Source organism: Mus caroli, unplaced genomic scaffold (assembly GCF_978045245.1).
Source record: "Mus caroli unplaced genomic scaffold, Mus_caroli_1 scaffold_2, whole genome shotgun sequence".
Lineage (NCBI taxonomy): Eukaryota > Metazoa > Chordata > Mammalia > Rodentia > Muridae > Mus > Mus caroli.
Genome location: NW_028227257.1, coordinates 11923487 through 11948117, shown reverse-complemented (window position 1 = coordinate 11948117; position 24631 = coordinate 11923487). Strand labels below are relative to the sequence as shown.

The window sequence follows — 24631 nt, the reverse complement described above, 5'->3', positions numbered from 1 at the left end:
TGCAACACAACGGATTGCCTTTATTTCGGTATGCATCCACATTTCAACATTTAGTGGTCCTGAACAGAGTGGGGAGCGTGGCAGTGAGCCAGGAGGCCAGGCCCACGATCTGCAGATGATCTGCAAACGTGGGGACACAGAGCTCCTCCCGGTCCCTGCAGAGGGTCTGAGGAGCAACACTGAAACCTGAGTCTGCAGGGTCAGGGCCTCGTGCTCCAGCTGTCAGGCTCCACATCAGACCCGATGGGTGGCCAGGGTGACTCGAGAGCCCTGTTCAAACCTCTTCAATGTGTAAAAGCAAAGCAATTATGGGAAAAGGAACCAACTCAGAACCGTGTGCACTGAGGACTCTCCGCATGGCCTTTCTCTAGGCATCTTTCCACCAAGGACCCCGAGCGCTGGCCGGTCTGAGTCACCCTGTGACTGCTCTGTTTACCTCTAGACCTGAGCGCAAAGCTCGAGGGCTGACGATGGCAGCAGGGCTGAGGGCCCCGTGCTCCCTTCCCAGGCTGGTGGCAGGCGAGTGTGGTCCAGAGCTAAGTGAGGGAGGCCAGGCTCTTCCAACCTCATCTGATGGCTTCTGGCCACAGCAAGTGGTGGGTGGTGATGGGCAACAGGGGAGTTGAGGAGGGGAAAGCAGCACCCCTTGATAAAGGTGGGGACACGGGAAGCCCTGAATTCCTCACCCGCGGCCAATTTCAGAGGGAGGGGAGGGTTACAATCTAAGCTTTGGCCAAGGGTGGGAGTGGAGGAGTGGGGACCATGGCTTGGATGGGGCATCACTTAAGACTTAAGAAAGCAGGGGTGCAGCCAAAGCGCCCCAAGCCCAGCAGTAGTCAGTCCCACAGCTGCTATCTGAAGCCTTCCCATCTAGTCTAAGGGCCACCACACAGCTGTGGCGGAGGGCGGGGCGGGCAAAGGCAGACCCAGGCCAAGGGCCAGCAGCAGGTGATTGTGTGACGTGTCTGTTCACAGTTGCGTTAGCTGTGCCCACCGCTCCCACAGGAAACCGATTTCAACACCTTCTTGATCCCAGTCTTTCAACCAGGCAGACAGCGGTTACACTCGACAGATGATGTTACACAGCACAACTTAGGTATTTCAAATGGACGAGAAGTTAGTATCAGAACAGTGTCTCAGGATGAAGGCTGAGTGGAGCTTCCTCTCCGGTACTTTGAGGTCTACAGATGTATCTAGAAAATTCACTACTGTGGAAAATGAAGACTTGGGTTGGATGGGGAGGGGAGGCCGGGGCCTTGGTGACTAATTGCTGTAACACTGTCCTTCCGGCGGCTGTGGCAGCTTCATGTTCTCTTTTGACATCATCAGGCGCCGTAGTTCCTGCAGGATGACTTTGATGCTGTGGGAGTTCTGCCACTTTGCCAGCACTGCCGTGGCTCTTGGATCCACCTGCGCAGAGGCAAATGCACACATTACTGTAGACTCAGCAGCAAAACCTTCCCGCCCTCCCCGGGGCTGATATGCCCAGCCCACAGGCCCATCAAACCCATGGGCTGGGCCAAACTGCCCTCCTGCAGACAGTCTTGCCTCCCTTTTCTGGGTCCTGGCATGAAGAAAACTAGCAGAGCCTGAGGCACACAGGGAGACTTAATGTGGCCAAACTGGGTCCATCCTGACCAACAAGCGCCTGGCGCCCATGCCCTGTCCTTTCTCCAATGTGTACCCAGGGTGGAGCTGACAAAGAAAGGAGGGTAGGGAGCAAGAGCAGCCATAGTGCCCAGGTCTCTCAGGTCACTAAGGGGTTAGTAGCTCCAACACAGAACACATAGGACAAGTGGCAGGAACGCTCATTTCTACTTCTCTGGCCCATCTTCTGAAGACTCCTAGGACAGGACAGGCACAGCGCCTCCAAGCCTCTAGCAAGCAAGACACAGATTAGGGCTTTATGGCCGAGGTGTGGCCAGCCTGTATAAGGCCTGAGCTCTACAGAGGGCTGCAGTTGTAGACAGTGCTGCAACCCTGACCTCTCAAGGCCAGGCCTTCAAGGCCATGGACAACACTAATGCAGGGGCTCAGACAGAAGGCTGCCATGGGTGGAGGCCAGCCAGGGCTGCACAAGCAAACAGTATTAAAAAATATCCTATGGCGGGGGCCAGGACACAGGAGGTAAAGATGTGGGAACAGTTCTGCCTCAGCCCCAACTTCCCAACTCTACAACTCTACCTCATGGTGTCATGGACACCGAACACTTTTTTTTTTTTTTTTTGGTTTTTCGAGACAGGGTTTTTCTGTGTAGCCCTGGCTGTCCTGGTACTCATTCTGTAGACCAGGCTGGCCTCAAACTCAGAAATCCGTCTGCCTCTGCCTCTCAAGTGCTGGGATTAAAGGCATGCGCCACCACACCCGGCTGACAGCCAGCGCAAGGCTCCTGCAGTGACAAGCCACAATGGAGCAGCCCTGCCCAACGCTGCAGACACAGCGCACCTTGATAACCTACAGGCAGGCAGTGGGGGACTCACCACTCCATTCGAACTGCTCACGCCGCTCATATTGACTCTTGTTACGAATCTTACAGACGGGGGTGCCTCTGGGTACTTAGGCCCACACTCTATCTTAAGGCTGTATATTCGGTTTTCATAGATTGTCTGGAAAAAAGGAATAGAGACAAGTTACAGAGACCTAAGAGAGAGACAGCTTCCAACACCTCGGAGACACCGTTGCCCCAGACCGCCTGTCGTGGGTGCCTCAGAGACGGAAGCACAGGACAGACACAGGAGGAAACTGGGGTTACGTGTCAATGAGTCCAATCTGAGGCCACTTCTGTAGCATATGCCATCTGCCCTCAGAGCATTCTTTCTCTTATGTAGTCATGGTGACCTAAGACGCCACCAGCATCAAGTGAGTGAAGCAGGAGGCCAGGCAGCTGAGGCACCAGACCATCGGGGACAGCATCAACTCTGAAACGTCAACTGTGTCTGGGCGTGACAGTACCCAGCTGTGACCCCACGAGGGTCATTCCCGGGCACACAGTGACCTTGAGCCTTAGGGGTCTGGCCTATGAAATCACTTGTGCAAATAAACAACAACGCCAACTGCTGAGGGCTGTGGGGACAGCTCAGAGGGTAAGGGGCTCATCATGCAAGCTTGTCAAGGCAGAAGGAGGAGGAAGACTACAAAAGGTGTAGTCTTCTTTATCAGGCAGGCGGCAGCACCCTTTCCTTATGAGTCTTGCACACAAAGCAATTGCTCCTGTGCACACAGCGACACCTACTGGCCTCAAGGTCTTTTTAAAAACCCTTGAACACAGCCTAATCATGCCCTTATCAGGTTCAGGTCCTCCAGAACACACCTATGCAAACCATTCTCATGCCAAGATAAGCCAGCTCAAAGACTTTCTGCATGCACGCACGCACGCACGCACGCACGCACGCTCCCTTTCCCCACACCTGAGAGTGCTGCCACCCATCATCTATCCAGCACGCTCAGCAGAACTCGGCTATAGGGTCTGGGTGGAGGAATGCTGCTCATAGCTTGTGGATTCACATCTGCTGAGGTATCCCAAACAGGATTAGCCCCTCAGCCCCCAGCACAGGGTCCATAAAAACTTACAACCCCCAGGAGCACCCAGAAGAAAGAAGCCAAGGCAAGGCTGCCAAAGTTCACTGTTCCAGGTAAGAGCTCTAAAGTGATGCCCTACAAACTAACTAGGAAGGGAGGGATGGAGGAAGGGAGGGAGGGGTCCGGGGAGCAGCTGAGAGCACTGGCTGTTCTAAGCCACCTATAACCCCAGTTCCAGGCGATGTGGTGCCCTGGTGGACAGCAGGCACGTATATGGTACATAAACAATGCTTGCAAACAAAATGCCATCTACGTAAAAGACTGGCCCTATCTCAGAAAGCCAGCACTGGGGTGTGGCTCGAGGGCAGGGCGTGTGCTGAATGTACACGGGAGGCTAGGTTCCTTCCCCATCACTGCAGAATACCCTAAACCAGCACACTCACATGCCTCATCCTCTGCATGCCTGCCCAGCACGCGTTCAGCAGCTCTGCCAGCACCCAGAAGGCAGCAGGTTCACAGCAAGATGAGGCCAGCCTGGGCTACTGCTTTAGACAGCTGCATAGAGCGCCTCACACCAGTTTTCCACTCATGGGAGGAGGCAGAGCAGCCAGGCAGTGGTGGCTCACCCCTTTAATCCCAGCACTCAGGAGGTAGAGGCAGGTCTACAGTTGAGTTCTGTACACACAGAGACCTTGTCTCGAAAACAAAACAAACAAACAAATACAAACACACAAAAATCTAGCAAAACTCAATTGGAACTCTGGGCCCAGTGGTACAGGCCTGTAACTGAGGCTCAGCTGGCTGATGCAAGATATCTAAGTTCAAGCCCTGGCAGGGCTATAAAGAGCTCAAGTGCGAAGTGTGTGGCTCAGCTATACAGCACCTGCCGGGCTTGGAATTCTTTTCCTGGAATCCACAGGGTGGGAAGGAGAGCAGACCCTTCAGTGTTCTGACTTCCACATGTGCACACACATAAGAACACATAAATGTGTGGTGCACACCTTTAATCCCAGCACTTGGGAGGCAGAGGCAGGCGGATTTCTGAGTTCGAGGCCAGCCTGGTCTACAAAGTGAGTTCCAGGACAGCCAGGGCTATACAGAGAAACCCTGTCTCAAACTACTCCCCCCCCCCAAAAAAAAGAACACATAAATGTGAGCACTTTACTTATGTGTGTCAGTTTGATTGTGCATACATGTCCACAGAGGCCAGAAGAGGCCCTGGAGCTGCTGTAATCACAGACAACGGTGGGCAGCATGGATGCTGGGGACGGAGCTCTGGTCGTCTGGAGCAGCAACCACCCTAACCACTGAGCCACCTTTCCAGCCTCTAAATAAAGGAATGTATGTCTATATAAAAACCATGTTGCTAATACACACACACCATAGGGTCTCAGCACCTGGGAGGTAGAAAGTGGGCAAATCTCTGCCAGTTTGAGATGACAGGGTCAGCCCCAGCTTTGCAAGGACTAAGTTAAGAGCCTATCTTTTTTTTTTTGTTTTTGTTTTTCAAGACAGGGTTTCTCTGTGTAGCCCTGGCTGTCCTGGAACTCACTCTGTAGACCAGGCTGGCCTCGAACTCAGAAATCCGCCTGCCTCTGCCTCCCGAGTGCTGGGATTAAAGGTGTGCGCCACCACTGCCAGGCTAAGAGCCTATCTTTTTTTTTTTCTTTAAAGATTTATTTATTTGTTATATCTAAGTACACTGTAGCTATCTTCAGACACCAGAAGAGGGCATCTGATCCCATTACAGATGGTTGTGAGCCACCATGTGGTTGCTGGGAATTGAACTCAGGACCTTTGGAAGAGCAGTCAGTGCTCTTAACCGCTGAGCTATCTCTGCAGCCCCCATAAGAGCCTATCTTAAATTAAAAAAAATATGTCAGAGCAAGGTGGAAGTGGAAGCAGAAAGTTCGTAAGTTCAAGACCAGCCTATGGTACTTAAGACCCCAAGTAAACAAACAAACAAACAAACACCCCAGTAGGTTTTTAGTTCCAGAGCACGTGGCCTATGAGCCAGCCATAAAGCAGCACAGTCCCATGAGGAGCCTACAAGTAGTCGCTTTTATGAGTTTGCTCTTTACCTCAGAGGACTAAGTTAATCAAAGCCATAGGGATGCCAGGGTGGCTGCTGAGGCGAGTAACCTCATCTTTGGGAGGTTGAGGCAGAATCGTTGTTCCAGGCCAACCGGAGCTGCAATGAGACTCTAAAATGTCTCATAAAGCAAAAAGACGATAGGTTTGAAAAAAACAGGGGAGCTGCAGAGATGGCTCAGTGGTTAAGAGCACCGACTCTTCCAAATATCCTGAGTTAAAATCCCAGCAACCACACGGTGGCTCACAACCATCTGTAATGGGATCCCATGCCCTCTTCTGGTGTGTCTGAAGACAGCTACAGTGTACACACATTAAATAAACATATAAAAAGAAAAAAAGAACAGGACAGAGCCAGTGACAGGGGACACTACTTTGCACACACTGCCAACAAAGCCCAAGCTCTTGAAAATGCCCGACAGCTACCACCTCATCTGGCATGGCCAGTCCTAGTACATTCCGCACAGAACTGAGGACTGATCCACACAGACCCTCCACCATGGCCAGCGTCAGTCCCAATGCCTACAGTAACGAGTGAAGACAACCAGGCAGCCAGCAGCTCCACGGCGGCTCTACTGGAAGAAAGCTCAGGGTGGTCCTGGGACGACATCGCCACCAACAGTTCTTTAGTGTGATGAGAAATGACCCAATGGCAAGTGACAGATACTGTGGTGGCTTTGCTAGCCAGGTGGCACTCACTCACACATGCTCACTCACACTCATACACTCATACTCTCACAAGCTCACTCACTCTCACATGCTCTCTCACCCACATTCACTCACTCTCTCACTCACACATGCTCTCACACTCACCCACATTCATTCACACTCACGCTTACTCTCTCACCCACATTCAGTCACACTCTCTCACATGCTCTCACACTCTCACATGCTCACTCACACTCACATGCTCTTACCCACATTCACTCACTCTCACACACTCTCTCACATGCTCATTCTCTCTCTCACACGCTCACACTCTCACCCACATTCAGTCACACATTCACTTACTTCTCACATGTTCACTCACACTTTCTCACCCACATTCAGTCACACTCTCACACTCTTACTAACACATTCTCTCACCCTCTCTCACACGCTCACTCACCCTCTCTCACATGCTTACTCACACTCACCCACATCACTCACTCTCACACATTCACTCACATGCTCACTCACTCTCACACGCTTTCTCACCCACACTCTCTCACCCATTCACTCACACGCTCACTCCCACTCACTCTCACATGCTCACTCCCACTCCCACATGTTCACTCACTCTCACACGCTCGCTCGATAGCTCACTCACTCACACATACTCACTCATAGTGGCTGCCAGGCTTTGGCACAAGTGCATCGCCCACTGAGCTACCCTGTGCTGGGCTACAGAGCATGAAGAGGAGGGCAGGCTTGTGGAGCACCAGCTCTCAACCCTGCCCTGCCTGTGGGAGCGCATGCTCGCTCCCAGACTCCTCCTGCAGGCACTGTGTCAGATGGATGGGAGAGTCAAATACTAACCCAGCTGGATTACACACTTAAGAGCACTCTAAGCCAGGCGAGGAGACGGCCTCAGTGCTTCAGGGGCGGAATCTGAGGCCAGCTTGTGCTACATTACCAAACTATATCTCAAAAATCAAGGTTTGGGGAGCACACAGACTTAGCTGTTCTTGCAGAGGACCCAGTTGATGCCTAGCACCCGTCAGAAGATCACAGGTTCCTGCGAGCACAGCTCCAGGATACCAGCAGACGCAAACACAAACGGCCAAGAGACATAGCCCAGTGGTAGAGCACCTGCCTGCCATGTCCACAGCCCTAGACCCCAGCTTTTGGGAGCCTGGGGCAAGAGGATTCCAAGGTTTTGGCACCCAGGTCTGCAAGGCAGGATCTTCTTAAGTCTCTGGACACAGGGTTTCCCTGTGCAGCCCTGGCTGTCCTGGAACTCTCTCTACAGACCAGGCCCGCTTCAAACTCATAGACATCTACTTTCCCCTGCCTCCTGAGCACTGGGATTAAAGGCATGTCCCATCCATGCCCCGCTTCCTCTTCTGTTTTTGAGACAGGAGCGAGATATGTAGCCCAGGCAACCCTCCAATCAATAGTGATCCTCTTGCCTCAACCTCCCAAGAGCTGGGATTAGGTCTGAGCAACCACTTTGTCTTAAACAAAAGCCAGGCTGGTCTGCCTGGAGTGTGTTTCAGAGGCATGGCATGCTGCTTGGCAAGCAAGCATCTGTGAGGTCCTAAGGTGGCTCCTCTCCATTGGGCTGCACTGCAAGCCCGTACAATAGACACATGGAAAGGATCTGGTGTCTAGCAGCTCAGTGAGCCCCACTCCCCTTTAGAAAAGGGTAAAGCCTAGCTCAGGACAATCTAAACAGTTTTTGTTACAGAAAGGGTCTTAGGTAGTCCAAGATGCCTTGAGCTTGCAGTAATCCCCCTGCCTCACCTTCTGAGTTTATAAAGTGTGCTGTAGAAATCCTAGCCTGAACATTTAGGCAGAACATTTCCAACAGTATTTACAAGCTGTTTTAGATTTCTGTCTGTGTGTCCTTTTGCTTTGCTCGTGTGTGTGTGTGTGTGTCTCATGTGTGACAGTAGTGAGCTTTCACATGGGTGGTACTAGGAACAGAACCTCAGTCCTCTGCTAGAATAACAAGTGCTCTTAACCACCGAGCTGTCTTCAGCCCCTATCTCTTTTGAAACAGCGTCTCAAGGATACATACTGGCCCAAAATTCCCTGTGTGGCAAAGATCACTGCGAGTGACTGGTCGGTCCTTCTGCCTCTGCCACTGCATGCTGGGATGTGGGCAACTATGGCCATAGCAAGCTCTTGTTTAGTTCTCACAGAGTCTCTCAGCATTCAACAGAGCTGATGGCACAAGGTCCACAGCCTCTGTACCCCCTGACCCTGAGCCACACCCAGGTGCTCTAAGGAGAACATCTCCCTCGAGGCTGGATCCTCTGAGGAAGGAGAGGATCTGCAGAGCCATCTACCTGTTTGTCCTGAGACTCAGCACACTGCTGTGCAGGGAGGAGGAAATGGGGAATGTATATACATTGACTCTTGCACCCGGCATCAGAGTTGCAAAGATGACTTAGGAAGCAGGAGTGAAGTGCAAGGCTGCTCAATGACCCTCAAAGGTGGCCTTCCAATGTCTGAATGCTAATGAGCAGGAGGTAGGTGTCTGCCCTCTTAGTTCCACTGTGCCTTGCTGTTGCTGAAAAGGAAGGAAGCTGTCACCATAGGCATAGCACACTCAGGCTCATCTCCAGGAGTGTCCCTTTTAGGGTCTTTCCTTCTTCCTGTATTCTCTCCTGTACCTAGTAGTAAACTCCCTAGCACTTCAGTGCTGACTAATGAATACTCAACTTGTTAGGAGTGTGTCAGTGACCAGTGGGCAGGGAGGAGAACAGGCTTGGCAAACAGACCCAGTTCTGTGACCCTGGGCAGGTGGCTTCCCCACCTGTGACCTAGAATGTAGTTACGCAGGAGGATGAGACAACGACCTTGTGGGCACTGGATGACGATTCTTGGAGGGCTGAGCATGTACCCTCAGACACACAGTGGCTAGGACCTCACTAAGCTGAGTGCTTGTAGGCTTGCTTGCCCCGCTTCTTTGGCCCTGGGTTTAAATACCTCTGGACCCAGCAGAGCTGATGGCAGGACTTGAACCTGCGCTGAGTGACAGGCAGAACACAAAGGCACAGTAAAGCTGGGACGGTAGCTGCTGTCCAAGTGCTCGCTTTGTCTGAAGACCACAGTCTACACTGTCATGTAAATCCATACTACTGGCTACACAGGATTTGATTACCAAAGAGAATTAAAGCGCATCAGAAGGGCTCAAATGTATAAATTGAAATTGGTCAGAGAAAAAACAGCACACTTGAGCAAACACCACTGGTGCTGTCTGCCGACAAGGCTACCACTGCTTTAAGGAAAGGCACAGTGAGCTCAACACAATGACAGTGACAGCCGGAGCTTGGTGCTTACTCGTGGAGGCCCAATTATCATGCCTGTCCATCTTGTAAGTGTCATGTCCTCGTCGTCCTCCAGACCCCAGCTAACTGTGCCGTCGCCTACTCCTTTCTGTCCTTCTTCCAGCTCTTCCAACAGTCGGAAATTTCGAGGGACTTTTACTCCTAAAACAAACGGAAAGAAATTCAAGGTTCCAGCAAATCCAGGGAGCTGTAAGGCTAAGACAGCACATCGAGGAGCTGTGAGTGCTGTGGACGCTGTGTACACAGCTGGCAATGGCTGCCTCACACACACCAAGCCATGGGGAGCCAGAGGGGTGCTCACCCACCCAGCCCCTCCTGCGCCCCACCCCGTCTAGCTGTTGCTCCCTTTAATCTGAGCACTGGCTGAGAGGAATGCCAACTGCAGCCTGGGACACGGCACTTCCTGTCACGCAAGCGTGGTATGACACATTTTGGAGGCTGCAGAGACTTAAGGATGCTCCTGGCTGGCAAGGCCTTAGAGACACAAGCATTGTATCTCATGAAATGCTGTCCCCACAAGTAGCTGTCAGCCAGGAGTGTGGAGAGGAGGTTTTTCCACTCCGTAAGCCTTGGCCCCTCTGGTTTATTTTTTAGCCACAAAGCCCAACAAGCTGCCCATGAGGGTAGCACAGACATCGCCACAACCACACCAGGCACCTGAGCCACCTCAGTGTCATGGTATCTTGCACAGAGCTCAGGTTTAGGGAATCCATGCCAGCAGCAGCACTGGAAGGCTTGCTCCTGGCCTCCCCTGTAACTTTTCCTGACAAAAACCTTAGGATCTACACAGGCCACTAGCTCATCTGGCCGGACTCCAGGACCCTGTCCTGGAATGTCCTCGGGTCCTGATGTGCAGGGCATACAGCTCACCTATGCCATCATGGCAGCCATGCCCACGCACTGGGAGACAGGCAAGGAACAGCGCCTGTATTCCTGGAACCTCCACCCAGAAGAGCAGTGGGATAAACATTAAATACATGAACTGTGTAGGATAGGGGGTAACAGGTCCCAGCTGAGGGCCTGAAGAAAAAGTGAGACAAAGGCACAGATGAGGGGTGGCTCAGGGGACAGGTCTCCAGGTCTGACATTTCTTAGTACCAAGAAACAGCGTGCAGATGCCCAACCAGAAGAGGAGCTGGGAGCACAGGTCAGCAGAAAAGGCCTCTGACAGCACAGAGGACCACAGGAGAGACCAGCGAGTTCTCAAAGTGACCCCAGATATTGTGAGGGATGCTGAAAAGGACCGGTGGCCATGTGCCAGGCTCTGGTCCCAGCAGAAAGGATTCTTTCAGGTGGCCTGTGAGAAAGGGTCAATTCTAGCACCACAGGTTTGGTGCGAGCATCTGGGACAGACTTGCTTGTGGAACGTGAGTGACTTGAGCAGTGGAGTGCTTCATCCTCCAGTGCCACAGCTCCTGTTATGATGGACTCCCTGGGGGCTGGAGAAATGACTCAGTGGTTAAGAGCACTGGCTGCTCTTCCAGAGGACTCGGTTGGCTTCAATTGCCAGCGCCCACATGGCAGCTCACAACTCTCTGTCACTCCAGTTCCAGGGGATCCAGTGCCCTCACACAGACACACATGCAGGCAAAACACTAATGCACATAAAATAAAAATAATTTTAAAAAGGAGTGGCTCCCTGGACTAGAAAGCAGCACAGGGTCCCATTAGCTGAAAGGCCCAGTCTCACCCTCCCCTCCCCTCCCCTCTCCTCCTCTTCCTTCTCCAGCAGCAGCAACTTCACTACGGCTGGGGTTCAACTCAGTGGCAGAGCACATGCCTGGCAGACACCTGCCTCAGCTTCTATTTCCAGCACCACAAAATTTATTTAGGACAAATAACATCACCCTAACCCCATTTACAGTAATGGTAAAGCTTCTTTTTTTAAAAAAAATTGTGGCCGGGCAGTGGTGGCGCACGCCTTTAATCCCAGCACTTGGGAGGCAGAGGCAGGTGGATTTCTGAGTTCGAGGCCAGCCAGGGCTACACAGAGAAACCCTGTCTTGAAAAACCAAAAAAAAGTGTTGGAAGCTGGGAGTGATGGCACTTGTCTTTAATCCCAGCACTTGAGAGGCAGAGGTGGCTGGATCTCTGAGGTTGAGGCCAGCCTGGTCTACAGAACAAGTTCCAAGGCTACAGAGAAACCAAATTTTTAAATGAAAAAAAAAAAAAAAAAAAAAAAAAAAAAAAGGAAAAGAATTATGCACACACGTGTGTCCATGCGTATACATGCATGTCTTTGGGTGTTGTTACTCAGGAGCTGTCCACCTCAGTGATAGACTGTGAAGGCTGGGCAGTGAACCCCAGGATTCCTGTCCCCACCTCCAAACGCCTAGGTCACAGACATGCACCACCATGCCTGCCTGTCTACCTCCCACTTGGGGGCTGAGGCTCAAAGCCCAGTCCTCAGTCTTACAAGGTCTCACCACCTGAGCCACCCCAAGACAAGCTGGAGCAAAAGAGTCATTTGACTGAAAACACTAAGTAGCAAATGTGGTCACTGGGGGAAAAAAAGAAGAGCAGAAACATAAAGCATTCGTGACTCACTGGCTCAGAATCATTAGCATCTGTCACATCTTGGAGAGCCAGCTGCACTCTTCGGCTATATGAGGTGACGTCCTTCAGTAAACAAGGTTTGGACATCACAGGCAAAAGGCAAACAACATAATTACTTTGCTCAGAATTAAACAAAAAATGAGAGGAAGGACTGGGAGATAGCTCAATGCCAAGAGCACCTGCTCTGCAAGCATGAGGATCTGAGTTCAAATCTCACACAGCCATGTAGAAAACAGGGTTAGGAGCACGTGCCTATATGCCCACAAGCCAGCACTTGACAGTCAGGGAGCTGCTGGTTCAGTGGGGCTGTGTCTCAAGGCAGCAAGGCGAAGCTATTCCATGCTGTGGCTCCATGCATCCTGCGCCAGTGTGTATGGTGGCACACGCACATGCTTGCACAGCACACACAAGAGTTAAACTTAATTCCCACTAGAGAGGGAGAGTCTCACGATTGGCCAGGATGACCTCCACTTGCCTCTGCTTCCCGAGTGCTGGGAATGACCCAGGAGGCAGAGGCAGGGGGATCTCTGAGAATCAAGGCTAGTGACTCCCTCTTTATTATCCAGACCTGTCATCTTCTTGCCTCAGCCGTGTGTGTGTGTGTGTGTGTGTGTGTGTGTGCGCGCGCGCGCGCGTGTGTGTGTGTGTGCACGTGTACTCCACTCCACCAAGGTATCGCCCAGCCTTGGCACTTCCTGTTCTTTATAGAAGACTTCCTTCAGCCATAAGATAGACTCCATCTTTTGTGGGGACTCATTTCTTTCTTTTTTTTTTTTTATATTTTTATTACATATTTTCCTCAATTACATTTCCAATACTATCCCAAAAGTCCCCCATAGCGCCCCCCACTTCCCTACCCACCCATTCCCATTCTTTTGGCCCTGGCATTCCCCTATATTGGGGCATATAAAGTTTGCAAGTCCAATGGGCCTCTCTTTCCATTGATGGCCGACTAGGCCATCTTTCGATACATATGCAGCTAGAGACAAGAGCTCCAGGGTTCTGGTTAGTACATCATGTTGTTCCAACAATAGGGTTGCAGATCCCTTTAGCTCCTTGGGTACTTTCTCTAGCTTCGGGGACTCATTTCTATGACACTTGACCTCCCTCAGTAATCTGCTGTTTTCTGGGTCAGGCTGGGGACAGTGAGCTAGTTCAGCATAGAGAGGCAGCTGCCACCAAGGCTGGCAGCACGAGCTCTCTCCCGGAAGCATGTGGTGGAAGAGGGAACTGACTTGCACACACTTTCCTCTGACATGCACATGATGGCACGCATGCCCACACACACAAGCACACCAACAGCGTTAGTATTTTTCCCCCAGACTGGGTCCACAGTAGGTGGTGACTGGGTGTCAGAGGGAGAGGGCGGGGAGAGAGGGGGACACGGAAAGGAAGGGGAGGGTGAATGCTGAAGCCAGGGCACGTGTGCCCACTGAGCCAGGCCCCCCCAACTCCCCCCCCCCCTTACAGTAGTCGTGCATGAGCTAAGCCCTTCCCTTCCCCTGGCCCAGCAGAGGTCACAATACTCTTGACCTCTGCAGAAGGAGTGAGCCTGGAAGGCTGTGGTGACGCATGGCACATGGCCACCATGGTGGAGCACCTCTCCTGGCTCTACTTGAGCGCTCCCCCGGTCATTCATGGCAGGACATGTTGCACCCCAGCTCCTGGCCAGATGTCACAGTCAGTTCCATGCTCCTGCCTCCAAACTCCCTTTCAGCACTCAACCCCACTGCTCAAGTGCTTCCATTGAGCCACACCTCGCACTAAGCCGACTCCTCAATGTCCATGCTAAGCCATCCCTCCCAGACACCCACCAACGGGCCTCAGACACTCAGAACCCTTCCAACAGATCCTGCTGCATGCATCCCCAAATAGCACAGTCACTCCTAATCTTGGGATGTGGCACCAACACTTCTGGCTCCATCTCAGTCGGACGGCAATCCCTCCTTGCATCTCTATGTGGTTGGTTTTCTTGCCCCAACCACCATCTCACTGGTGACTACTGGGGACCCTGCCACCTCTGCCTCTTGCTCTGCCTGACTCCCTCTGCCTGTTCTCCAAGGACCAGCCTTTTTATGTGATCAGGACACCATCGTTTCCCTGTAGGGCACCACCAGCCTCTCAGCACAGCCAAGCCAGGTTTGCTCCATGGAGCCTTCATCACAAGTGGCCAGCACCACGGTAGACGCCCTTCAGGCTTCTGGGGGAGGCTTGGCTTCCTTCAACCTTTGTGTCACGGTGCTCTCGCCCAGGGCATGGACAGCTGGCAAGTCACTAGCTTCTTCCTCCCTAGCCTACACTCCTCCTCTTGCCTCTTGCTCAGCTCCAGCAAGCTGACCGGACACTCTGACCACACGTGTCTAGCCTCGCACACTGCCTTCTCCAGCAGGTACCTGATGTGTGCTGGTAAACCCCGCCTCACAAGATTATGACAGATTCCTGAAAACATACCCAGGAAACACTTTACTAAAAGGGAGCCTAATTATTATTATATTATTGGTGTGTGTGTGTGCGTGTGTATGAACACTGAGTCTCATATAGCCCAAGCTGGCTGTGAGTTAGCTTATATAACAAGGATGCCCTCAGGTCACAGGCCTCTACTCCCAAGTCCTAACATTATAGGTGTGCCCACCTAGTTTGGTTTGAGAATCTTACAAAATGCTTAGTGAGGATTTTAAAATTTAAGCAGAATTCCACATGACACACAAGCAGAATGAACAAGACTCGTCAGTCCTCTGACTGCAGAGGCCAGCAGGGCTCTGTACCTGTGCACCTTGAGCAGTCCTGCCCACACACAGACGCTTTCTCTTTCTGTTCCTGCCTGTTTTCTACTATCTCACTGCTTTCAGAAAGAGCTATAGGACTCGTTCAACCTGCCCTCAGCACACACAAACTGACCAGCTGTCTGGCACACGATGGTAGCTTCCTGGATGGGTAGCAGAATTTTCTGGCCATACTTCGAGCCCTACCTTGACTAGGACCAAAACACTGGACATCATCAGATGACAACTGAGGCTATCTGAATGTTTGAAGTTATTTTGTGTGTAGAGGTCAGAGGACAATCTTGTAAGCACAATTCTCTCTTTCCTTCTACCCGAGTCTGGGGGATCAAACCCACTTCCCCAGGTTTACCCATTACCCAGCAGATGCCTGCATCGGGAGCCACCTCCCTGGCCCAAGTTCAGGGTTTTTTGTCTTTCAGTTACATTTTCTTATTTTTTGTGCACCGTGATACACTTGAGGTCAGAAGACAACGGCCAGGAGTCGGTTCTCTTCTACTGCCACGTAGATCGTGGGGACTGGATTCAGGTCACCGGGCTCTGGAGCACACTCAGTCATCTGAGGTGTGGGTTTTTTGGTTTTGGATGTAAAATCCGGTAGCTTTTACAATGGCTATGTTTTACTTCTTTTGTGTGCCACAGTGGGTCCATGGCACTCAGAATGTCTGTTCTGGCATGAGAGCCCTTCCCCAGCAACCCATTCCCAGCCCCCAGCCTTATTTTAACTTTAGAGACAGGATCTGGAACTTGCTGTATAGATCAGGGCTGGCTTTGAACTCTAATCTGCCTGCTACTGCTGTCCTGGTGCCGGGACTGAAGGTTATTACACCAGCACACCAGACTCAGCTTTTTAACTTTCTTTTTCTTTTTTCTGAGACAGGGTTTCTCTTAGCCCTGGCTGTCCTGGAACTCACTCTGTACACCAGGCTGGTCTCAAACTCAAAGATCCTTCTGCCTCTGCCACCAGACTACTGGGATTAGAAGCGTGCGCTGCCACGGTTGGTTCCAACAGTCCTTCCCCATCCAAAAAAAAAAAAGTAGGAATCTGAGGGAAACTTAACGTTGGAGGGAGGGGGTAACCACCATATTGGGTATTGCCCAGGGCTTGGCACAAGCCAGGCAAATCCCCTGCCACGGAACCTCTCTAACACAGTACCTCACTCAACTGTACAGGACGGCCTTCAACTGCCTGCCTCTGTACTTGAGCGAGCCTCCAATTTCTGCCCTTGCTGCCTTTGTCTCTCCACAGCTGAGCTGTCTGGGGGCCAGACCCACTTGCTTATTCTGTTTATAAACTAGGGCGAACTGGTTCCTCACCAAACCTCATAAGAAAAAGCCTCTTTTCTGTGCTGGGCTGAAGCCCAGAGCCTCTCCAAGAAAGCACTGCCTCCAGAGGACAGGACCCACCTCAGATTAGAACTCACGAATGTGCTCTACTGCTGTCCCAAACTTAGAAACTATAAGGAAGCTAAAGTAAGCTATTGCCACAGCAGTCACAAAGCATGGAAATCCTCGTGGCCTAAGGCACCTCAGTGCCATGAACCTCAGGGCGTGAGTTCAAACTCCATGGGCTCAAAATTAGAGGCACAGATGCAGCAAGAGTGAAATCCAGGGCTGTCACGCCTGAGTTCCACCCTGAGAAACCCTGCAGCAAGAGTCACCACATACAAGTTCTGACCCCCAGCCCTATGACGTGGTACATGCAATCACACACACACACACAGACTAAATAAAATGCAGTAAAAACAAAACAAACCAAACAAACAAATAAACAAAAAGCCCAGAAAACAATAGAAATGCAGGTTTGAGTGTGATGGCTCAGCGGGTCAGGGCTCCACCTCTGGTACCAATACAGTGGGAAAGATCCAACACCCAGCACACCAAGCTGTCCCATGACCTCCATAAGCATGCCGAAACACATGCCAACCCCCCAAAAGAAAAGCAGGCACCATGCAGGCTGACAGTCTCACACGGTGTCCCCGGGAGACATTCTGCACAGAGATGACTCTGGGGTGTGACCACCCCTGCAACCTCAGCCCTCGGGAGGCTGCCGGGAGGAGATTGAGACTAGCCAAGGCTACACAGCATGACTCCAAACAAAATGTCAGACAGGAGGAAGGGGGAGCTGGCTCACTGTGTAAGCGTGGGGACAGAAATTCAGAGCCCAGCACCATCAGGAGTCAGATGTAGCTGTGTGCCTATAATCCTAGCACTTGGCAGGTAGAGGCAGGAGGACCAGGAGTTCTCTGTCATCCTCTCCTTTACAAGTCAAGTTAGAGGTCAGTCTAAGCTCATGAGACACAACCAAGCAAGCATGCCAGCCAGATGAGACATGCAGATTTGAGTGCAGGCCACACAAGGCACACAGACCCTGACTCAAAAACAAAACAAAATCTGTGTGGTGGCACCTGGGAGGCAGAGACAGATGAGTCTGAGCTGGAGGTCAGCTAGAACTGCACAGTAAGACCCTGACTAAAAATGGGAGCTCAGTTATGTAACTGCAGCACTTAAGAGCCTAAGGCAGGGGCTGGAGAAATGGCTCAGAGGTTAAGAGCACTGACTGCTCTTCCAGAGGTCCTGAGTTCAATTCCCAGCAACTACATGATGGCTCACAACCATTGGTAATGGAATCTGATGCCCTCTTTTAGTGTGTCCTGAAGACAGCTACAGTGTGTGTGTATACACACACACACACACACACACGTATATATATGATAAATAAATCTTTTTTTTTTTAAGATTTATTTATTTATTATATGTAAGTACACTGTAGCTGTCTTCAGGCACTCCAGAAGAGGGCGCCAGATCTCATTACGGATGGTTGTGAGCCACCATGTGGTTGCTGGGATTTGAACTCTGGACCTTCGGAAGAGCAGTCGGGTGCTCTTACCCACTGAGCCATCTCACCAGCCCAATAAATCTTTTTTAAAAAATTACAAAAAAAAAAAGGAAAAGGAGGGCTGGAGAGATGCCTCAGCGGTAATAGCACTGACTGCTCTTCTGAAGGTCCTGAGTTCAAATCCCAGCAACCACATGAGATCTGATGCCCTCTTATGGGGTGTCTGAAGACATCTACGGTGTACTTACATATAATAAATAAATAAATCTTAAAAAAAAAGAAAAGAAAAGGAGGCTGAGGCAGGAGGATTGCCACAAGTTCCAGGCCAGCCTGAACTAAAGAGTAAGACTTTGCCTCAGAAATAATAAACAACAGCCAGGTCTTCAAAGCGAGTTCCAGGACAGCCAAGTCTACATAAAAAAACCTGCTTAAAAAAACCAAACACCAAAATAAATAAACAAAAATAAAATTAAATACAATCATCTTTGGAGAACTGGGGATTAATAGCAGGGCTCTAGCAAACTGTGCAGGTGCAGCAGCACTAAGGCTACACAGAGTGCTGCTGCAGCTTTAGAAGTTGACAGGACCTGAAAGGTGCCCTGGATGCAGCATTACCAAAATGGACAGCGGGCACACGACTTATGCTGATTTCCAGCCAGCCTGAGATGTCCTCCTCTGGGAACTCACAATGAGCAGCTCCGAGGGCGGCTCAGCAATGTGACGACGGGCCTCTCTGACTATCTATCATAGGCAGAACTTAGCATGGAAACCTGTTACTCTTTGTTTTAAGGTTTACTTTATGTATGTAAATGTGCTGCCTGCTTGTACGTAAGTTACCATGTGTGCTTGGCGCCCTACGGAGTCAGAAGGGGAAGCTGGGTCTCCTGCATCTCGAGTGATAGGCAGTTGTGGTGCTGGGAACCCAACCTGGGTCCTCTCCCAGGGAGGCCATTGCTCCACCCCCATTCAGCTGTCACTCTTTACATCTCAGTGTGCCAGGGCTCAGTGACAGAGTGAGCTGGACATCCAGTCCAGGAAGGAGCCACTGCACCCCATCCCCCTCTTCTGTGGCTGCAGCACTGTGAGCTCCACACCTCTGCATCACGCCTGAGTCACACATCTGGGCAGAGAACTCATCACGGCAGCCCAACCCCTTCCCAAGAGGTCCAGGAAGAGAAAGCATGCGCAAGGCAGCACCAGCCCATCAAGGCCACACACCTGTACCCCCAGGCTAGACTACAGGGTGAGCTCCTCTCACAAGAGGGCTTGCACACAGATGAGGACAAGGACCCACTTACCCTGTGTGTGACACACAGGTCCCAGCTCAACTACTCACAAGGACACAGAACTCACGGCGATGCACAGCCCCGGCACTCGAGAGGCAAAGGCAGAGGCAGGCCCGAGTCTGAGGAGTGCAGGTCTATGCAGTGAGCTCCAGGTCAGCCAGGGCTAGAGAGACCCTCTGGGGTGGGGTGGGGATCACCACACCCCACACAGCACTCTAGGCATTGCCATGGCCTTTCAGGGTTAGGCCGAGGGTGCCCAGCTTGTATTCATTCTGTGGCCATCAAGCCTTGGTAGTTTCAACTCAGGAGGGAGGGAGGGAGGGAGGGAGGGAGGGAAGGTGGAGGTGATTTTGTTATTCCTTTGATGCTGGGAACCAAACCAAGGGCCAGCTTGGCAAATACGCTACATAAACTCCACTCAGCCTTTTAATTAAGAGTAATGGGGCAAAAGCCCCGTGAAAACTCACTTAGCAATTCTAAGGATCCATCTTTGTGTTTATTCATATGTGTGTGTGTGTGCGTGTCTGTATGATATGTGAGCACGAGCATGTATTTGTGTGTATGACATGTGAGTGTGAGCATGTATGTGTGCATGACATGTGAGTGTGGGCGTGCATCTGTGTGTATGATGATGAGTGTGAGCAGCCAGGTGTGGATGCTGGGAACAAAGCTCTGATCCTCTGGAAGAGCAAGTGCTCTTAACCAGTGAGCCACCTTGTTGTGCTCCTCACTTGGCAACTCTCTGGTTTGTCAAGACAGGATTTCCTTTGTAGTCCTGGTTGTCCTGGAACTGTATGCAGACCAGGCTGACCTGATCTCTGGCATTCAGAGATCTGCCTGCCTCTGACTCCCAAGTGCTGGGATAAAAGGCGTGTGCCACCAGTTGCCAGACAGGAATTGGATACAACAGTAGGTGTCAGGCAGCACACCCCTCTGATCCCAGCGCTTATGAGATGAAGGCAGCAGGACCAGAGGCATGTCGAAAGGCATCCTCAACTCCACACTGTTCAAGAGAAGCCTGGGCTGCATAATATCCTGTCTTATAACATCAAAGACAAAGAAATCCTACTTGCACTCACTCACCAAGCTGGCCAGCCCCACTGTGGGGCCTGGCTTCTGCTTCTCAGGCTGAGCACATTCCGAAGTAGCTATCCAGAAAGCAGGCCATGAAGGAGAAAAGGCACTTGGTTGTAAGGGACCTGAGATGGCTCACAGTGAGACCTGTGAGAACTGGGGCCTATTACAGGGCCTCAGTTCTCATCTCCCATCCCCAGCTGTCTGGGGAACACCCTTGAGTGGAAGGAAAGACCCAATCTCAACCGCCCAGATGGTGACATTTCTAGAAGCTGAATGTGTGCATGAGGCCACACCCCTGCGTGTATATTTACAGTGGCACCCTGCCAGGGCTTGTCACTCTGGCACTCGGTATCTGGTTAACTGTCAGCTCTGGGCAGCACAGCGTTGTGAGCTGCTGGATGAGAGGAACGACCTGGCAGCCAAGGGCCACTGTCTGACATCCTGCAGTCCTGGACACACAGGAGAGACGTCCCTTCAATTGTAGACATCTTGAGTGGCTGTAGTGGGCTCATCTCAGCTCCTCTCTGAGACCTGCGCCAAAATTACAACAGCGAACAATGTGGGAAGATGCCAGCAGCAGTGACCATAGCACCTGAGCCGGGCCTCACAGGACTCCGAGGCCACACAGTGGTTTCCTGGTAACCAGGGCACAGATTAATGACCAGGCTCAGTCTACAGGCGGTTGAGGCCTGAGCACACCTGAAGGTTGTAGCAGGGAGCAGAGACTAAGCACCAGGTTTAATGAAGGTCCTGCTTCCACTCTCACCACTGCAGCCTCCTGATGCCTTGGGGCTCAAGTCAGAGCTCACCATTCATCATTCTCTTCAAGGCATTCATTCATTCATTCATTCATTCATTCATCAACCACACTCTCAATGCCTGCTCATAGCAGGCATCTGCTCCATGGCTCCCCCTCGCACATAGTAAAGCCCCAAGTCATCTCTCTCCATCTCATTACTAAGGCCCTTTGTTACGGGAGGGGCACCCGTGGACGGCGGCGGGCAACTGTGGAAGCTGTCCTTTCCTCCAACCATGTGGGCCCTGGGGATCAAGCTCAGGGCCCAAGGCTCGCCAAGGGCCTTTTGTCTGCTGGGCCACCTTACTGCCCCATGGCCTTTAATCTCATCTTTCAACACAAGTGTCCCCACCGCACCGATGGTACTTTCCCACAGCCACAGGCCTGGCTCTTCCCACCCACTGGTCTCAGTTCCAGTGTTGGCCCTGAGAGAAGCCTGCCCCCTCCTCACCAGACTCGCTCATCACAGAACACAATTTTCTTCAGAGCACTTCCTGCTTTTTGGAGTCACTTTATTTCCATCCTGAATGGCCTTCTGTCTGGTTTGAATGAAACCTAAAGACAGTGCTCTGTCTACCTTGTCTGCTACTCGTAACAGGACACAAGAGGCCCCAGTAACCATCTGTGGACTAGACAGGCGCCGAGGAACGCCTGTTTCTGGGTACCCTAAAGCCTTTCTATGCTATCTAAGCTGTGCTATGTGCGCTTCCTTCTTTTCATGGTGCTAAGGATGGAACCCAAGGCCTCTGACTTGCTAGTCGAACACTCTAGCACTGAGCCTCACCCAGCCCAAGCTCTTCTGGATTCTGTATACAGCAGCTGCTGCCGAGCTGCTGTTTTTATCTGCACTCTTGAGGCATGGGCAGGGCCTCAGAAGTTAGAAGTGGCTGTCAAACCGGATCCTGAGATGTCCTAAAGCAAGGACAAGCAGTGCTGACTGGTAGGGCCACCCCAGTACTGGCTGCCTGGCACTGCTCTGTGAGATACCCTGCATCCCACCCCAGTAAAGCCTGACGCAGACTGGGTCTTCCCAGTCTTCCCACCGCCATGTATTTGTTGGGGAATGGACTGACTTGGCTCCGCAGTCTTCTCCAGGACACACCAGGCACTGTGTGGTGGGTCACTGTAGGCAGCACCTCTCTGCTTCCCACCCCACAACATCTCCTCCTCTCGTGGCCTCACAGCTCCAAAACACCAGTGCCTCGGCTGGTGGTTCGTCCTTACCCCTTGCTCACCTCCATTGACAGACTCCCGAGGGTACAGCCCCATACCAGAAGGGAGCACTCACTTTCTCCTGAATCCTTCATTGGAAAAGCAGACTCTCATGCCTTCCCAGACCCCGGGGGATCTCCTTCTTTCACCAAACCCACTCCACCTTCTCTAGCCTGCCAGAGTCCGTGCCCCATAATCAAGTACAAGTTGCCGGTCCTAAGGCAGCAGACCCTTCGGGTTTCCCCATCTGGCCTTCTCTTAGCCCATCAGAGACGGAGCTTCTCCCCTAAGAGCACCCGCTTTACCCTCTTGCTATCCCTTCCATTTGATCCAAGAGCTCTCATTTTACTGCTCCTCTCCTGCCCATCCAGATAATGGAGAGTTTCTGAGTTGAACCCACATATTTTCCCCAATTCGCCGAAGGATTAGAAGGAGTGACAGGCACTTCCTCCATCCGCTCCGCGCAGGAAGAGGTTTTTCTTCTCTAAAAGCATCATCTGCGGGACTGCACCCCATCCCATTCTCCCCACTGCAGGAGCCTTCCCAACGGCGACACGCCCCGACAGACCCCCACCCCACCCCCGACACACACACACACCAGGGCTTCCAAGGCACCTGCTCGTGCCCATCCAACGCGGCGCTCGGCTCCCAGCGCGCCTTCTGAAATCTATCCCTGGTCTCTGCAACCCAGGCCTGCTCCCACGGCAGAACGCCCGGGCTCAGCCCGTGCAGGTGCCCGGATTTCCCAGGGAAGCGACCACCACGATGCTCTCCCTCTCGCAGCCCCGACCCTAAACTGACGCGGGGCCCCGGCGGCCTCGCCTGCGGCCCGCGAGGTTCCGTGCGTGCTCCCTAGGGTTGCGCCCGCGTAGCCCCGCCGGGCATTCCCGGCTCCCAGTAGCCCGGGCCAGCTCCCAGCGGGACCTCGCCCGGGCATTCCCGAGCACACTCGGCCCCTCTGCCGGCCTCTCCCCCACCCCCCGCCCCCCGGAGGCGCCCGAGCCTCCGGCTTGGCCGCACCGCCCACGGCCCGGCTGCCCCCGCCCGGGCTTCCGGCCGCCGCCTGATCGTCCCAGGCCCGGCCGAGCAGCCAAACGCAGCCGCAGGGACAGCGCGGAGCCCTGGCCCGGCCACCATGGCCTCCGGTAGACCGGGACCAAGCCCAGGGAGCCCGCGCCCCGTCCGCCAGCACGCCCGGCGCCCCCGCTCACCCGAGCCTGTGGTGGCTGCCATCTTGCGTCGCTGTCGCTCGAAGGCCGGCCCCTTCTTCACCCCCCCTTGAGTTTTTCTCCGGGCGCTGGTGCGCAGGCGCAGGTGTAGGCGCAGCCGCAAACGGTGCCGCTGACGCCCGCTCGGGGTCGCAGGAGCCGGGCGGGAAGGGCTTTGCCCGAGTCTTCAGTGAGCGAGCACGAGGGCGGGGCAACCTGCAAGCCCCGCCCAGCCCGAGCGCGGGGGAGGCGTGCAGGTGCTGGGCTGGAGGGGCCCGGGGTGACCGTGCGCTTCCGGGAGAATAGAATGAGGGGGAAGGGCTGCTGAGCCCCGAGCCTGTTCCCAGTCTGTTTCCGTCCCCCTGTGTCCTCACCACGTAGTGAAAATGAAACCGAGAGAGATGAAGTTCAACTCAACTGCTAAGTAGCTGAGTCAGAATTTGACCCCAAGCCAGATGATCTTTGTTATGGGGTATCTGAAGAAAAATAACACCGAAAGGCCTGAATGCGTCAAATTGTGGGCCAGTACAATCTTTTTTTCCGGCACTGTTGCTGTTCTGGGACCTGAAGCATGTAGGGACAAGGTGCAGCTAGGGGCGACATGCATTCTGTTTGTTTGTTTGTTTAGGGGTTTTGTTCGAGACATGCTCTCAACCCAGTTGTCCCAAAGCCCACTAGACAAAGGATGACCTTGACCATCTGATTATTCGGTTTCTGCCTCTTGCTTGGGTTGCAGGCTTGTGTTTTAGAGTTCTTAGAGATGGAAGCTCGGGCTTTGTGTCTGCTGTGCAAGGAGCCTCATCCCTAGCCCTGCATCTTTGCACTCTTCTATTTAAGCATCTATTATGTGGGAGAACTCTGCTTGGTGCCGGACATGGCAATGTCTCCACGAAGTGAGATTCTCTTCTCAATTGCTTACATTCTAGTTGGGCAGAGAACAAGTAAGCCAATATAAATAGATAAGTATACATTTTACTTATGATAAGATAGGGGACAAACCTATAATGGGCACCAGGAAGAATCAGAAAAGGCCTCCTGCAAAGGTCTGGAGACTCTGCATACAGAGTAAACCCATCACAAAGCCACCTTTGATGTGAAGCCCTTCAGGGGACATGGAAATCTCGAGGATGAAGTAGCCAGATGGGCTGCAGATCATACTGCTAAGAGGGACAGCAGAGGGGCAAGGAAGCTGGAGGCATTCCTGGAACATTCCATTTGTCATCTGTTTGGTGTGTTCTAGGTAGCTCCACTGCATTACCTCTTGAGGAA

General features: G+C 52.4%; 1 protein-coding gene across 2 annotated transcripts; it reads right to left on the bottom strand.

Moving 5' to 3' along the window:
• On the bottom strand, window positions 1–23467 carry Ube2v1 (ubiquitin conjugating enzyme E2 V1). Of its 2 annotated transcripts, XM_029473876.2 has the most exons (5): window positions 23366–23425; window positions 20559–20677; window positions 9601–9749; window positions 2481–2606; window positions 1–1410 (listed from the first exon to the last, which is right to left on the bottom strand). In XM_029473876.2, the coding sequence occupies exons 2-5, from the start codon at window positions 20656–20658 to the stop codon at window positions 1264–1266; spliced, it is 522 nt and encodes a 173-aa protein (XP_029329736.1). In that variant the 5' UTR covers window positions 20659–20677; window positions 23366–23425; the 3' UTR covers window positions 1–1263. The 2 variants fall into 2 exon arrangements, with proteins under 2 accessions (XP_029329736.1, XP_021005670.1); XM_021150011.3 differs by lacking the exon at window positions 20559–20677 and having other exon boundaries at window positions 23366–23467.
• Between the last annotated feature and the right edge of the window lie 1164 nt (window positions 23468–24631).